General features: G+C 39.4%; 1 protein-coding gene across 1 annotated transcript in view; it reads left to right on the forward strand.

Annotated features, from left to right (window-relative positions):
* Positions 1 to 15,667: 15,667 nt before the first annotated feature.
* SOL1 (carboxypeptidase D) overlaps positions 15,668 to 16,807 on the forward strand; it is a 50,752-nt gene continuing 49,612 nt past the window's right edge. Inside the window, exons 1-3 of the mRNA XM_077389658.1 lie at positions 15,668 to 15,928; positions 16,410 to 16,476; positions 16,570 to 16,665. Coding sequence (XP_077245773.1) covers positions 15,820 to 15,928; positions 16,410 to 16,476; positions 16,570 to 16,665 — 272 coding nt within the window. The 5' untranslated portion in view covers positions 15,668 to 15,819. The remainder of the gene's footprint in view (positions 15,929 to 16,409; positions 16,477 to 16,569; positions 16,666 to 16,807) is intronic.

The following is a 16,807-nucleotide window of genomic DNA, read 5'->3' on the forward strand; positions in this document are numbered from 1 at the left end:
GACGGTAAGAGACATTTTGTCCAGACTTGCCAAAAACATCAGAGCCTCGAGCAGTGAGCGTAAAAGAGGAAATTCTCAGACTCAGCCATTATGGAGATTGCCTTATTCATATACCAAAGAAAGAACCAATGCAAACACAAAATCTTTCTACTTATCCTGGTTCTGCTTTGTTAAGACTTTTGTCATGGAAGTACATCACACTAGGGGCATCTTTTATGACCTATCAGGTCATAAAAGATACCAATCACACAATGATAACTGGGATAGCTATTCTCAGCAGATAGAGACAAGAAATGCTTGAGTACATTACTTTGACCCAAGTTCCTCAAATGAAATCATTCTTCAAGAAAGTCAATGTCTAGAAAATCAAGTCCCCCAATGGAGTCTAGAATTAGCTCCCACGGTCTTTAAAACTTAAGCAGAATATTGTTCGCCTTTTAAAAAGAGTTAATACATGAAAGACCCATCAAGTTACATGAATTCTGTTCTCAGCACATATCATGCACTCCCAATTATTCTCGGCAAGAGATAGCTATTCAATTGAGAGTCCGTCTCACCATTTCATTGAGAGTATGTCTCACCATTCCATTGAGAGTCTGTCTCACCATTTCATTGAGAGTCTGTCTCAACATCCCACTGAGAGTCTGCCTCAACATCCCACTGAGAGTCAATCTCACCATTCCATTGAGAGTTTGTCTCACCATTCCATTGAGAGTTTGTCTCATCATTCCAGTGAGAGTCTGACTCATCATTCCTGCCAAAGTCTCCCTGAGAGCACCAAACCAAAGTCTCCTTAAGAGCATCCAAACCAAAGTCTCCCTGAGAGCACCTGCCTCTGAGCAAAAATTAAATTCTCCATGAGAGCATTCGCCCCGAGCGTAAAACCAAAATTCTCCCTAAGAGCATTCGCCCCGAGCGTAAAACCAAAATTCTCCCTGAGAGCATTCACCTTGAGCGTAAAACCAAATTTTCCCTGAGAGCATTCGCCCCGAGCGTAGAACAAATTTCTCCCTGAGAGCATTCGTCCCGAGCGTAGAACCAAATTTCTCCCTGAGAGCAACCGCCCCGAGCGTAAAACCAAATTATCCTTGAGAGCATTCGCCCCGAGCGTATAACAAAATTCTCCTTAATAACATTCGCCCCGAACGTAGAACCAAATTCTTCCTGACAGCATTCTCCCCGAGCAAACCAAATTCTCCTTGATAACATTCGCCTCGAGCGTAGAGCCAAATTCTCCCTGAGAGCATCTGTCCCGAGCAAAAGAACCAAATTCTCCTTGAGAGCATCCGCCCCAAGCGAAGAACCAAATTCTCCTTGAGAGCACCTGCCCTGAGCAAACAACCAGAGTATCCCTTCAATTCAAGACCCCTGAGGCACCTATTCCATTTGAAGACCCCTGAGGCACCCATTCTATTTGAAGACCCCTGAGGCACCCATTCCATTTGAAGCCCCTAAGGCAACTATTCCATTTCAAGACCCCTGAGGCACCTATTCCATTTAAAGACCCCTGAGGCATCCATTCCATATCAAGACCCCTGAGGTATCTGATCCTTTCAAAAGTTCAATTTATGCAAGATTATTTTCCTTTATTCTTTCTTCCTTAACCAATCTTGGGTCAGTCAAAATGTGTTGTCTGTTCAGCTTTAGCATTCGCGCGACAAGTACGCTCGGCTAAAGAGGGGCATCTGTAGACACCCCATTTTGACCGTGCCTTAAACCTCTTTGTATAAATAGAAAATCCTTCAAAATAAGGAATTAGGGCCCCAAATTTTACCCTAGGATAGGTTAGGATCCCAACTAGGTCCCTGCAAAGTTTCGTCAAAATCCGAGAAAAAATACTTAATAAGACGACCCGAATTATAATTGTAGTGCGAAAGGGGAGTGAAATATCCTATAAGGCAGCCAGTTTTTACATTACAGCATAAATGGGGCTGCATTATCCCTGTAATGTCGCCCATGAGAAATTTTATTTGAAATTACCCCTCATTTAGTTAAAATATAACATATACATGAATAGGGGGTTGTCCAAGGTAACTTAAGGGGCGAAAATTTTTTTTTAGTTAATTTCTCATTAAACTTTTTTTCAAATGGCCACTCTTTTGCAATCAAAACCAAAGCAAAATTTTTGAAAATGGGTTGTCCTATAAACTAATGGGGGACAAAAATAAGGGAAAACTCTATAAATAGAGCATTTGGGCTCTCATTTAAGAAAAATTAGGGCTTTTAATCTAATTTTAGAGAGAGGGAGAGAGAGCTTTCTAGAGAGATAGAAGATTCTAGAGAGAGAGAGAGCGAGAATTCTAGAGAAAGAATGAGATCTAGAGAGAGAAAGAATGAGATCTAGAAGGAGATGTAAAGAGAGAAAGAAATGAAATCTAGAGAGAGAAAGAAGGAGATCTAGAGAGAGAAATAAGCTTTCAAGGAGAGATCCAAGAGAATAGCATAAGGTTAGTAGATTTTGATTTTAAGTTTTCTTTAAAAATCTAGCCTAAAATGGGAAATCTAAGTGGAAAATGCTTTAAAATGGTTAGATCTAGCAACCTAGGATTAAAATCTACCAAAATATGTTTAAAATATGTCTCATTTGAAGATCTAATGCAATTCACATCAAATTTTGAGTTCTACTTGAATTTCGATGTAAAAATAACAAAACTAAGTGCTGTGCAGTCTCGTTTTGCCATTTTCATCAATTTTTGGTTGAAATTCATAATAATTTTTCACGAGAAGGTATAATACTTGTTGAAATCTTCGATTTGGCTTATAAAGGCTCAAAATTGGCCAAGAAACGAAGAAGTTATGGTCGTTTTAATATTTTAGCTCAAAATTCGGTGCAAAATAGTGAATCTATGTGTGTTCTTGTGAAAATTCCTTAAAGATCTTCAAAACTGAAAATAACATGATTAGATCAGCATGTATTATCATATATTTGTGTCAAATTCTCAAAGATCTTGTGTTTGAATGAAGTTTTGATGTGAAATGTCATAAAATTGTGTGGAATTACATGCTGTCCAGATTTTATTTTCAAATTTTCACTAAAATACGGTTAGATCTATCAATAGTGATACACACGGAAGTTGTAGATTTTTTCAAGATCTTCGATTTGACATCTTCCGTACTCGTAAAGATGAAAAAGGAAAAAGTTATGCTCCTTTTAAGATATCGGCCAAAAACAATACATTTCCAGATTTGGACTTGATCGGAAATGGCCATTTTCCGGCAACTTCTGGCAAGATCCAGCCGAAATTGTCAACAGAGATAAGTTTATTGGATATATTTACTAAACCTTTATAGTTGAACACTTTTCTTGAAAATGTATTTTTGACCTCTGTTTTGTAAAACCAAATCAGAACTTTTGAAAAGCAAAACTGTATAAATGAAATATGAAATCAGCCCAAAGATGGCCGTTTTTTCCGGCCACGTCCGGCAAGATCCAGCCAAAATTGTCAACGGAGAAAAGTTTATTTGATCAATTTTCTAAACCTTTGTAGTTGAACACTTGTCTTGAAAATGTAATTTTGATCCTCGGTTATGCAAAATCAAATCAGAACTTCTGAAAAGCAAAACTGCAGAATTGAAATTTGAAATTTGCTCGGAGATGGTCATTTTCCGGCCCCTTCCGGCGAGAACCGGATGAAGTGCATAACTAATCAATTTTTCCTAATGTGTCCCCAACCACTTTTATGTGTATCACTTTCGCTGGTTTTTCCATTTGGATAGTGTAATTTTAAACACAAAGTTTTAGCTTCCATATAGAATGCAAATGTGTGCTTTTGATCCTTGATTCATGCTTTGCCTAGTCGGCGATGAAGGAGCTAGCTGAAGCCCATCCGTAGGGGACTTGCTCAGTCTCATTAGCACTCCTCTCTTTTATTTAGAAGACTAGCCCAGTCTTTTAGACATCCTTAGACATTAGGTCTTTCCTCATTGCAAGGGCAATGAATGAGTCATCTAGAGCCCGATTTAGGAGACAAGCTATGTCTCATGTAGAAAAATGTTATACCATTTTGGAGACAGGCTTTGTCTCATTAACAAGTCACACCCTTTAGAGACAGGCTTTGTCTCATTAGTGAGTCACCCATAGGAGACTATTCAAGTCTAGAGTAGAACACTCCTCTCAGATAAAGACCGACTTGGTCTGTTAGTTGCCACGACCCTACTTATCATTGTAAGGGAAATGATAAGGATACTTGGAGCCTACCTCTGTGTCTAGGAGACCTTCTCCGTCTCACTAGCACCCTTCTGTCTCCTCTTCGTCTAGGAGATTTACTTTAGTCTAGTTAGCACCCCCTCTTAGTGTTATCAGTTTAGGAGTCAGTCCACTAGCATAGGAGTCTGTCCTTAGCCAGAGAGTCCGTCCATTAGATATGAGTCTGTCCTCTAGTATTAGGAGTCAGGCCTTCAGTTTCAAGAGTCTATCCTATCATCATAGGGTTTAGGATTGTGTCCAACCTCTCATCAAGTCATGTGATTTTATCCAATCCTTGCAAGGCATAGGATTCTGTCCAACCCTTACAGAGTTGTGATTCTGTCTACCCCCCTCGTAAAGTATAGGATTCTGTCCAGCCTTTGCGAGATATCAGGATTCTGTCCTACGCTTATGATGATAGGATTCTGTCCTCTTGAGTCGAAATTATAAAAAAAAACATCTGAAAACCCAAAAATCTCAAAAATCTTGAGTCATTAGGAGTAATTAGGAAAGTCAGTTCCGAACTACGTTGGCTTCATCCTCTTCCACGAGGTACGTAGTGCAGCTTGGGATCTTTACCCCAAGTCCAGCCAAACTTTTTAAATAAATCATTTAAACTCTTTAAAAAACATAAAAATCTTCTAAAACATTATTTTTCGAAAAGATCTTCTTCTAGAGTTAGGAGTTTGTCCTAGATATAGAGTTTTAGGATTAGGAGTTTTGTCCTTGATATGTTCTTTGATATGTTATGTGTTTGTTTTAGAGTTAGGAGTGTGTCCTAGCTAGGAGTAGGTTACTCCTCTATCCGGTCAGTTGGAGATACTTTTCGCCAACTAATGACTAGACTAGGATGCGTTAGTGAATCCATTATTTTTCCTAGGGACACAGCCTAGTTATACATAGGATGTAGGGTCCACCTGTATTAGACTAGGTTAACTTGCATCTAGTTAGGGCATATAAGGAGTTCTGAAAATCTACAATTTACTTGAATTTAAATAATCGTAGAAGAAGCTATTAACAACAGGTCAAGTCTTCTAGGTCGAGTCTAGGATAATAGTCCTAGATGGGTTAGGGATCATAGTTTAGAATAGGGCGAAGAACTACGTTGCCTTGATTCCTGTAAGAGGCGGGGATACGTAGGCTTCTTTGGATGAACATCAGATCATCCGAAGACTAGGGTCTAGGCCTTAGAGTCTTAGGGTTTGTTGTTAGTACTTTAAGGTTGATGTTTGTATATTGATTACAATTTCTTGCATAGGATTATGATAGTATGTGATTATTTCTTTACTTACTCACATGTTCAGCTGTAGCATTCACCCGCTTATTTGTCTTGATTACATGCTTAGTTGTAGCATTTACCTGCTTATTTACCTTGATCATATGCTTAGATGTAGCTCATTTATCTTTCTGACTTATCGTTTTTGTTTTATCTTGTGCAGACCTTATACCTTTAGCTTTAGCATGCATGTATTTGCACACCAGAACTTAGACATCATTTAGGCATGACACTCATAACCTAGCTACTCTTAGGTGAAACTTCTTTCATTTATTTTGTGTATGCTTATTATTCATCTCTGAGACACGCATGATTAGGTAGATGTCTTCTCGGAGATATACGTTCCCATTTCACATGATTTTTGCCCAAAACTCTTCAAAATGTCTTCTCGGATATATACGTTCACATTTCACATGATTTTCGCCCAAAACTCTTCAAAATCAATAAATAAATGGCATAAGAGATGAGCTGCTTGCACTTGGTCGAATGAGGTGCTCTTCGGACCTTCCAAATTCATAACCAGGCACGAACCTTTTGTATCTCTGGTTATCCATTGCAACAGAACATAGTATGGGATCCAGGGCCGACTTCCTTGGATGGCAACTCTTTCTTATTTAAGGTACGTCTCGAATCCGGGCTAGTCCCCGAATCGAGAGGTATCTCACTTTACAACGCCACTCATGCTGTGAGGGGCAACCTTTTTTAGAGTTCCTTGGTAGAGCTCTCCTTCACACGTGGATGATCAAGAGACTTTCTGGGGGCTCGTCCCCGCCTCTCTCGGATCGGGGTCCACAATTATCCATAGATTCGGCCTACCGCATAATAGTGCCACCGATCAGGGAATATTATTCATCGATGAACTAGTGGTCTCCTTTTCTAAGGAATATGGGTTTGAAATAGTAAATTCAACACCGTATTATGCCCAAGCTAATGGGCAGGCAGAATCTACAAACAAGTCCTCGAAGAAGATTTTAGAAAAAATGATTGATGCTAGTCCAAGGACATGGCACGAAACATTATCATAAGTCTTATGAGCTACAGGTTTTTTAAGATATGAAGCCCAAGAACTACCTCGTTTGCTCTGACTTATGGACATGATGCAGTTCCCAATGGGCACCAAATTGGGAAGGACCGTTTGTCATTCATAAGGTTTTAAAAGGAGGTGCATACCACCTCAGAGACTTGGATGGTAGGATCCACGATCAGTCAATCAATGCAAAATTCATAAAACCATATTACCCTACTATGTGGGAAACTATGGAAATAACAAAGGGGTGATTACTATAGTATAGCTATCTAGGCTAAATGAAAAATCGAACAGTGAATGGCTTTAGAGCCGATTACAAGACCAGGCCGAATAGCCGAATACAGGAAACCCTGATGAGGGTTTACAGATATTCTGCATTGCCTCTGGACCTTAGCCTAAGAGAGTTGGCTCACCGATTGGCATGGCCCCAATGTCCATTTCTTGGAAAGAAGTCTGGAGGCCAACAGAGGGGTTCCTAGCCTTTGCCCGACATCACAGAAGTACCTGGATTTTTTTAGCGCCATCACTTCCAAAGTTAGTCGCTGACCTTGCTATGTTGGTCACCAAACCTTCACCGAAGGAAAGGGAGCCGACTGTTGTAACCCCGTATCCACAACGTCCTTGATGACAAAGCCCACCCCACTAGCCAAGAGATCTTCGACAGCTTACAACAAGATGAGAGGATGTTCACTTTGACCAAGATCTCGCGACACTAGTACGGTGAAAACCGATAGGAACCTGAAACAACTTTCCATCATTCCAGTCGTCGCTTGCTTTTTGGTTTCTTCGCAGACCTTAACCCTTAGCCACTTGATTAAGTTGGTCCCCGAGGTTTCTCCCATCCTTTCAAATTCCATCGAAGGGAGAGAGGAGTGAAGACCACTTTCAATGCACCAGAGCGAGTCAACACTCATGCCACCATCGAAAGGTGAACTCCCAAAGGGCAATTCAAGAGGGGGGTGAATTGGGTAATTAAAATTTTCAATTAAAATTAATTAGGATTTTGAATACATTACAAGCTTAAATCTAACCCTTGTTCAATTAAGCATAGACATAAATAAATGTTAGATGTTACTAAAAACCCAAAGGAGGCAAGAAGGAGAGAAAGGAGACCACACAAAGATTTAGAGTGGTTCAATCACAAACGGACCTACTCTAATACCCAAGTACTTGGTATTTTCTTGGAATTTTCCTTCACTAAAAAAGTTATTCCACACGCCGAATCTCCAAGCCTTACAATGAACACCGCCTCTAAGGGAACAAACCCTATTCGCAACCGCCTTCAAGAAAATCAACCATCTTCGCACACCGCCTGCAAGGAAATCACTTCTCTTCGTGAACCGGATTCACTTTTGTTGTTGGGCCGATTCGTAGACCCCGATTACAATGAAAAAGGAAGAAGATGAATCCCACTCAATGCAACTTGATAGGCTAATACAAATAAAGAATAGCTCACAATCTCTCCAAAAGATTACAAGTATTAAGCCCTATGGAGATCCTCTTGTTGAATGTAAATACACAACTCAAAGCATTCAAGAGGAGTTTTGGAACAACCTTGGATTTCAAAGTTTCAGCTCTCAAATATGTGAAATAATCTTGCAAAAAGGTTGTTTAGATAGTCAAGAATGAGGTATAAATAGCCCAAGTAGTGATGTGACCGTTTTGGGGGCAAAACCGTAATAAACTGGGTAAGAATTAATTTGGCGTTCGAGCTCCAACGGATACTTTTTTTCGCAAGAGCGGTCGACGAGAGGTCGCAGTCGCCCACCCTTTGGGCGTTGGCTATTTTTTATTTTGAATTTTGAAACCTCGCGGTCGACCAAGGTTCCGCGGTTTCCCACCTTGGCGCTTCTGGACTTTTTATTTAAAACCCAGAATCTTATCCGCGGTCGCCCGACCGTATGGAGGTCGACCGCCCCAGCCATGTTGGATGGCTTCCGAGATTTTCAGAAGCTCATCCGCGAGTCGACCTGGGTGGCGCGATCGACCGGCCTTCCAATACTGGGTAGGTGCTGGATCTCCAGCACTTTCCCGCGGTCAATCGTGGTTCCACGGTCGACCGGCCCTGTCTTAAAAAATGAGTTTTAAATTTATATTTCTTGGGACTTTGGGCCATGGTCTTTGGGCTTTTATCCAAGATTTTCAAACACATTTTGAAGTGTGTGTGTAGGTAGTTTTCAAAGATGTCAAGTTTGTTTTGAAAACCCTTTTAAAAGTGCAAAAACATTTGACAAGAGGACTCCAATACAATCTATAAAATATAGAACCTTGAGTCTTCTTGTTATCTTAGATCCTTAGCACTTTCACGTACATCTTCAACTTGTGAGTGAACTCTTCAACTTTCTTTGGGTCTTGTGAATTCCTCCATTCTTTGAACATCTTCAATGGTACATGAGGTGGTCACCAATGCTAGTTCATCTCCAAGCTTCTTTTAGCACTTTGCAGGCCTGCTTCATCTTTGACTTGAGCTCTTGACTTGAACATCTTCCAAGGATGATGTCTCTAATGCATATACAAGCTCTTTTGGTTCATTGTGCATGTTGATCCGCAAGCCATGTGTTAAGTTGTATTGTAGTAGATGTGCTAACTTTGGATTGACATATGAATTTCCTATCTAAGGTACAATACTACAAAGCAACACATTAGTCCATAAAAACTAATGAATTCTGGGTCTACAATCAGATATAAGGATAGTTTATAAACTCTTATGATCTAAGGTGTTTCCAATGTCTCTGGCTGTTCGGACAAAACCCCAATAATAACATAGCATTACGTTACAAAATATGAAGCATTTCTCAGTGCAGTCAATTCAACCAACTCAACTTTTGATAGTAACTTTTTCTACCACACTTGAATAACATGAAAATTTACTATTAATATAACATGCTTTTAAAATGATATAAAAGTATAAATTTCCACATACCCCTTTTCTTCCTCTTTTCTTCTTTTCTCTTCTCCCTTTTTTTCCAAACGAACTGGTTGTAGCTTCTTCCTTTTTTTTCTTGCTAAATGAAATTATTAGCCTTTAATTCTCTTGCTTGGATTACAATGCAAATCAGTTTCTTTAAATTTGGAATCCTAAGAGATATAGGACTCTTAATAGCCAATAGAAAGAAAGCTATTGTAACTACACACCCACCTAGAGAAAGTTAGGAGAAAATCTCTGTAACTTCCCACCTAGCAAGAGTAGTAAGCCACGTCTAACATCTATAACAATTTTGCCTTGGACGTGCCTCTCTCTCTCTCTCTCTCTCTCTCTCTCTGATATGAGATTTAATGTGTGGGGATTCTAAGCAACACACGAGCATCGGGATATATCTCCAAGTAGATTACAACCTATACAATCCTACCTACTTGGATAACCGTCCAACAAGTGAGTTTTATTAACCTCACTCTTCTCCATGCAGCCTACCTAAAATAACTTACTAATCTTTATCACTTCACCTCTAAAAAAAATCCTGTAAGCGTAACTATTTGTCATCTCTTGTTACGAGGGACACATGTAAGGTAGTAATGCAGTGTTTCAATGAGTATCCAAGATACACCGAACAACCACAACTCATCCTAACCATTAGTTGACCGAGTCCATATACATGAGAAAAGGCTTCATAAAACTGATTGCAACACAACCATGAGCTCATTTTAGATGCCCCAATAATTATAAAATATCAATATGAGACCCAGATGAGTGGATATGATACCTTCCCAATTGACAATAATAATGATAATAATAATATAACTAGTACTCCTAGCCTATGACATGCAAGGGTGTAAAACAGTTGGCTCCATCTTATTGAGACATGGGTTGTAAAATGATTGGCCTACCCTAAAGCATAGGTTTGGGTAGATACGGTGGGTCCCACCATACGTGTACAATGGAGGGGCCCATCAAAAATCAACTTTGGCCATAAGATAAAATCCCATTAAAACACTAATATTATTACTAATAATAAATATTATTACGTAGATCAAACAAAAGTCAGACTCTTCTAGAATCGACAATAGTCGTTGATCTTGGTTGACCAAAATAAATTTCTACACCACTAAAATTAGGACTCCCAACTTAGCCTCTTTCCCAGTGAGGGAATGGACGTGGACCGTCAATCTAATCGGCACAACGCTCACATGATCTTAGGACGACCTACATTTTAATAGTAGTTGTCACTTGGATCGAAGATCCTGATTATCATATTGGTGATCCGAGGATTCCGGTAGTTCGAACAAAGTTCTAACATTTTCTAATTGTTGATCCGAGGGCTTAGAACTGTCCTATTACGAATTTGTAACTTTTGGCCCTTAATTTGAGCAATCTAATATATCTGATTACCCTGGCAAACCATCCAACCCTCGATCGGCTAAGATGCACTTATATATACACATTCTCCTAGAGTTGTCTTCTAGTGGGCCCCATTCTGAATTTAATTTCTAACACAAAATTTCTCTTACTCCATTGATTTTGGGTTGGGCATTACAGTTGGTCACCAAACCTTCGCCGAAGGAAAGAGAGCCGATTGTTGCAACCCCGTATCCACAATGTCTTTGATGACAAAGCCCACCCCACTAGCCAAGAGATCTTTGACAGCTTACAACGACATGAGAGGATGTTCGCTCCGACCAAAATCTCGGGACACTAGTACGGTGAAAACCGATAGGAACCTGAAACAACTTGCCATCATTCCAGTCGTCGCTGGCTTTTTGGTTTCTTCGCAGACCTTAACCCTTAGCCACTAGATTGAGTTGGTCCCCGAGGTTTCTCCCATCGTTTCAAATTCCACCGAAGGGAGAGAGAGGAGTGAAGACCACTTTCAATGCACCAGAGCAAGTCAACACTCATGCCGCCATCGAAAGGTGAACTCCCAAAGGGCAACTCAAGAGGGGTTGAATTGGGTAATTAAAATTTTCAATCAAATTTAATTAGGATTTTGAAAATATTACAAGCTTAAATCTAACCCTTGTTCAATTAAGCATAGACATAAATAAAGGTTAGATGTTACCGAAAACCCAAAGGAGGCAAGAAGGAGAGAAAGGAGACCACACAAAGATTTAGAGTGGTTCGGTCACAAACGGACCTACTCCAATACCCAAGTACTTGGACTTTCCTTGGGATTTTCCTTCACTAAAAATGATATTCCACACGCCGAATCTCTAAGCCTTACAATGAACACCGCCTCTAAGGGAACAAACCCTATTCGCAACCGCCTCCAAGAAGATCAATCATCTTCACACACCGCCTCCAAGGGAATCACTTCTCTTCGTGAACCGGATTCACTTTTGTTGTAAGGCTGAATCGTAGACCCCGATTACAATGAAAAAGGAAGAAGATGAAGCTCACTCAATGCATTTTGATAGGCTAATACAAACAAAGAATAGCTCACAATCTCTCCAAAAGATTACAAGTATTAAGCTCTACGGAGATCCTCTTGTTGAATGTAAATACACAACTCAAAGCATTGAAGAGGATTTTTGGAACAACCTTGGATTTCAAGGTTTCAGCTCTCAAATATGTGAAATAATCTTGCAAAAAGGTTGTTCAGATGGTCAAGAATGGGGTATAAATAGCCTAAGTAGTGACGTGACCGTTTTGGGGGCAAAACCGTAATAAACTGGGTAAAAATTAATTTGGCGTTCGAGCCCCAACGGATACTTTTTCTCGCAATAGAGGTCGACGAGGGGTCGTGGTCGCCTGCGCTATTTTTTATTTTGAATTTTGAAACCTCGCGGTCGACCGAGGTTCCACGGTTTCCCACCTTGACCCTTCTGGACTTTTTATTCAAAACCCAGAATCTTATTCGCGGTCGCCCGACCCTATGGCGGTCGACCGCCCCAGCAATGTTGGATGGCTTTCGAGATTTTCAGAAGCTCATATGCGGTCGACCGCGATTCGACCGGCCCTCCAATACTGGGTAGGTGATGGATTTCCAGCACTTTCCTGCAGTCAACCGGGGTTCTGCGGTCGACCGGCCCTATCTTAAAAAATGAGTTTTAAAATTGTTTTTCTTGGGGCTTTGGGCCATGGTCTTTGGGCTTTTGTCCAAGATTTTCAAACACATTTTGATGTGTGTGTAGGTAGTTTTCAAAGATGTCAAGTTTGTTTTGAAAACCATTTGAAAACCCTTTTAAAAGTGCAAAAATATTTGACAAGAGGACTCCAATACAATCTATAAAATATAGAACCTTGAGTCTTCTTGTTGTCTTAGCTCCTTAGTACTTTCATGTACATCTTCAACTTGTGAGTGAACTCTTCAACTTTCTTTGAGTCTTGTGACTTCTTCAATTCTTTGAACATCTTCAATGGTACATGAGGTGGTCACCAATGCTAGTTCATCTCCAAGCTTCTTTTAGCACTTTGCAGGCCTGCTTGTGGGATCTTTGACTTGAGCTCTTGACTTGAACATCTTCCAAATGTCTCTAATGCATATAAAAGCTCTTTTGGTTCATTTTGCATGTTGATCCGCAAGCCATGTGTTAAGTTGTATTGTGGTAGATGTGCTAACTTTGGATTGACATGTGAATTTACTGTCTAAGAATAAAAGAAAGAGGCATTATATTTTACCAATGTTAATTGATTAAGGGACATTAATTCGTCCAAGAATCGATGTGTGGATATATGCAAGGCAAATGAAATCATAGGATGGAAGACAAACACTTCAAGAGGACCATGATTATCGCCGTTTCCCAAGTGCAATTTCTGAGTTCGGGGGGACGGTTACAACCTCGAGGTGACATGTTTCCCGCTCAGCCACAAAAAGTCATTATACGAACTGGTAGGATTTCAAAACCAATTACATTGGTCTAGGACATCATAATGTCATGACCGCATAACCGACATTTGGCTTAATCTACATTCTATCGGTCTCCATTCATCAACTGAAGGAATGTGGGGGCAATGTTTACACCCGTTTTTGGGTATAATCGTCACAAAAGACTGAATTGTTAAGTGGTGATTCATTTGAACTGGGTTGGTGAAGTTACATGCCATGCTGGGATTTGACAAGCATGCATATACTGGAGCCTAAAAAATTGGACAGTTATTAGAAGATTCCTTTTGACCATGCGGACCAATTGTTCACGTGGGACCGAGTTACCAAGACACCATCTGGATGGACTGATTCAAATATGTGGCACTATAGTTGCCAATCGTGGGAAGGTGGACAATAACCACTTGGAAGAATGAAGGACATGAGAATAAGGGAGCCTAGTATGGGCAGTTACGAAAAAGTTCCCTCCAAGAAGAACATCGGGTAATGAGGAGCGGTTACCTGAATAAAGCTATTTAAAGAGATGTTTGTCTCCAAGGAAGAGGTCCTAGAACCAAATCGAAACATGTTTTTTGCATTTTATCTTATCTTTTTTTTTCAGCAGTGTACCTTTTACGTTTTCATCTGGATTAAGGAAGCAATGAATTCATCTTGCCAAGTGAGTCTTCTCTTTAATTTGACTATCCCTCGCACTAGTGTTTCATTTATGTCATTTTGTCAGAATCGAACGGTATATCGACCCTCGGAGTCGTTTGCGTTCTGTTTTCATCGATTAATCACGATTCATTCACGTTCTGCATGTGTTGACATGTCATTCACATTCTGTGTGTTGAAACCCCCACATGTGGCATTGCGTCTGTACTAAGAAAAGTACTTCTTATCTATATAAAGGCAGAGGAGCCCAGTGAAGAAGTGTCGTTCCCCTCTTCTTCTCAATCGCCTGAAATCCAATCCCAGGGGATGGAAACAGTTTGGCGAACCCCTTAAATTAAGTATGATTTTTTTGCCTTGAGAGAAGCTCGCACGCTTGTGCATCCACCACTCATGCACACATTCCACTTCCCTCCACACACATGGTTGCACTGGCAGTCTGCGGAGCCCTTTTGGGACCGAACAATTTCCCAGGGATGTTTGCATCTTTTTTCTTGTACCAAAAACCTAAGCAGTTAATAAGTTTGAATTCAAACCTGAAATGTAATTTTAGAATCTTTTTTAATTTTAGTGGTCAAATCTTCTATTTTAAAAGCTGTAACAATTTCCTAAATGGTGCATAGCAGCTAGGTCTGCTTTCCTATCGTAAATAGACTTTGACTTTCGTCTAGCTTACAGATACACATGAGCGTAAAAGGGCGGGAGAAAACCCTTGTCCTTTAAGAGAAGATGAAGAAGAAAATGAGTTTGTTCACTTACATGAGATTTTATATGGTGGCCGCATATAAAGGTTCGAGAGAGAAAAACCCCCGTCCCTTGATTTTGATCCAACAAAAGCCTCCTTTTTTGACTTTTTGTTGGATCCCAAATCAAGGGTGACAGGCTTTCTCTCTCTGCCCTTGTTTCAACACAGTCGGCCACCATATATTTCTCCACCATATATTTCTTCACTTACATATACATCTGAGGGTAAAATGATTTTTTATTTATTTGTAAGGCCTGCTGGCGAGAAGAAGAAGACTAGCGGTAGATCGACTAGAGGTAGACCTGAGAATATTAATAGTTTCCACGAATATTAATGATTCTAGAGTCAATAAAATGGCTTGTCGAATCAAGATCTTCTTTTCCTCCCTCATGATTTTTTTATTTGTAAGACGCCATCATATTGTTAGAAGTGAAAACGGTACCACCATGTGTCATTTCAGAATGAAAAGGTATGTTCTACGCCATTTACCCAAAGCATGGTTTCAAATTTCGGTTTCGGAATGTGTTTAGTTCCTCACCGAAACCGAAATTTCAGCCGTAATCAGACGAAACCTATAAACCAATTTTTATCTCGTCCTAAAATTTTGGATGTGATATTTTATCTCGACCTAAAATTTGGCCAAAATTATAGAAATTTCGGTAATTTAAGCATGAAAGGGAGAGTATTAAATAATGTTAAAAATTCAGATTTTTTGGGATTTTCCTTAAATTTTGGACCCAATTTTCGGGAAACAAACGAAATTTCAATCAAAATTTCAGTCAAAATTTTTCGGGTTTACCCAATTTCAGTTTCGTTATCCACCGAAACCAGAAATTTCAGTCTGATTTCGGTAGAAATTTAAAACAATAACCCACAGTTCCGAAAAAAGCGACTTAGGGATATTTAAGTCTTTTGTCTTGCACTAAAAACCGGATTACTTAATAAGTTTTAAACGGAACCTGGTAGGTAATATCAGAAACTTTTAAGGCTTCTAGTTTAAATGCCGTATTACAGTTTCCTAATGGTGCTGTCCGGTTTCCGATTGTATATAGATTTTGACTTTGATCATCGAAAACACGATCCGAAAGACAATGGCCATGAAATGAAAGACAGAAAAAAGCAAAGGAACAGAGAGAAAGAAGAGAGAAAGCGATCTGTGCTTTTTAAATTTTCTGTATGGAAAAGGCTTTCTGTTTCTCATTTGTCCTCCTCGTCTTATTCTTTTCATCATTTCCTTTTCCCGCACTCGCAAGAGGATCAGAACGGAGCTCTTCCAATCTCCCAGGTATATCTGCTTGATCTCTTTGTGTTTTTACTTGTTGGGTTCATTTTCTCTTAAAATTCGTGTTTTATTTCATTTTGATCTCTATATATGTCACTAATTACGCTTATGTAGTTTTACAATTACACTCGATTTGTAATTTCTACTGAAAATATAAAGTCAAGAAGAATTTGATTGGTGGATGAATTTTTTTGGTCTCTTTGGAACTCAACTGTAAGAACATACAATTTAGAGGGAAATGATATGATTATGGTTAATTTAGAGGGATTTCATCGTGACTTGAATGCCCCTTTGAATAAAAATTGAATATGGTTGGTTCAACTTATCCTTTTTAGTGTGTAAATAAGTAGGATATTTTAAAAATATTTTTTTCCTTTCCAAACTTTTCCAGAAAATTCCTGTAATTCAGAAAACTTTTTCTTAAATGGGTAATTTCTGCGACTTCAGAAGTTTCTAAATATAAGATGCATTTGATATTTGGTAGGTTCTGAGGATTATAATAATGGGTTTCTCGTTCGTCATCTGTTTGAGGAGAACTCGCGTCAGTTAGGGTATGTATAAGATTCATTTTTTTTTGTTAGTATTCCTTACATTGTCAAATTTTTAGGAGTTACAAACATCTTGCTTGGTCTATTGTATTACAGAAGGGAGGTAACTCATGGATATATGACTAATTCTGAGCTCGAGAAAGCCGTGAAAGAAATTGGTCAAAGATGTAGTAACATTTGCAGGATATACAGGTGATTTTTAAAGAAAAAAGTAGGGCCTCTTATGTATTTTCCACCTATGAGATGGGGTGGTTTCTTTAGAGTCTGTTAAACTTTAAGGCCCTGTTCATTTTTGATTCTGACAACCGATTGTCAGCCCAAAACCTGTTATTGG

The sequence above is a fragment of the Tasmannia lanceolata genome, unplaced genomic scaffold (genome assembly GCF_043159265.1).
Source record: "Tasmannia lanceolata isolate RefF3 unplaced genomic scaffold, GAP_Taslan_0.1 ptg000008l, whole genome shotgun sequence".
Lineage (NCBI taxonomy): Eukaryota > Viridiplantae > Streptophyta > Magnoliopsida > Canellales > Winteraceae > Tasmannia > Tasmannia lanceolata.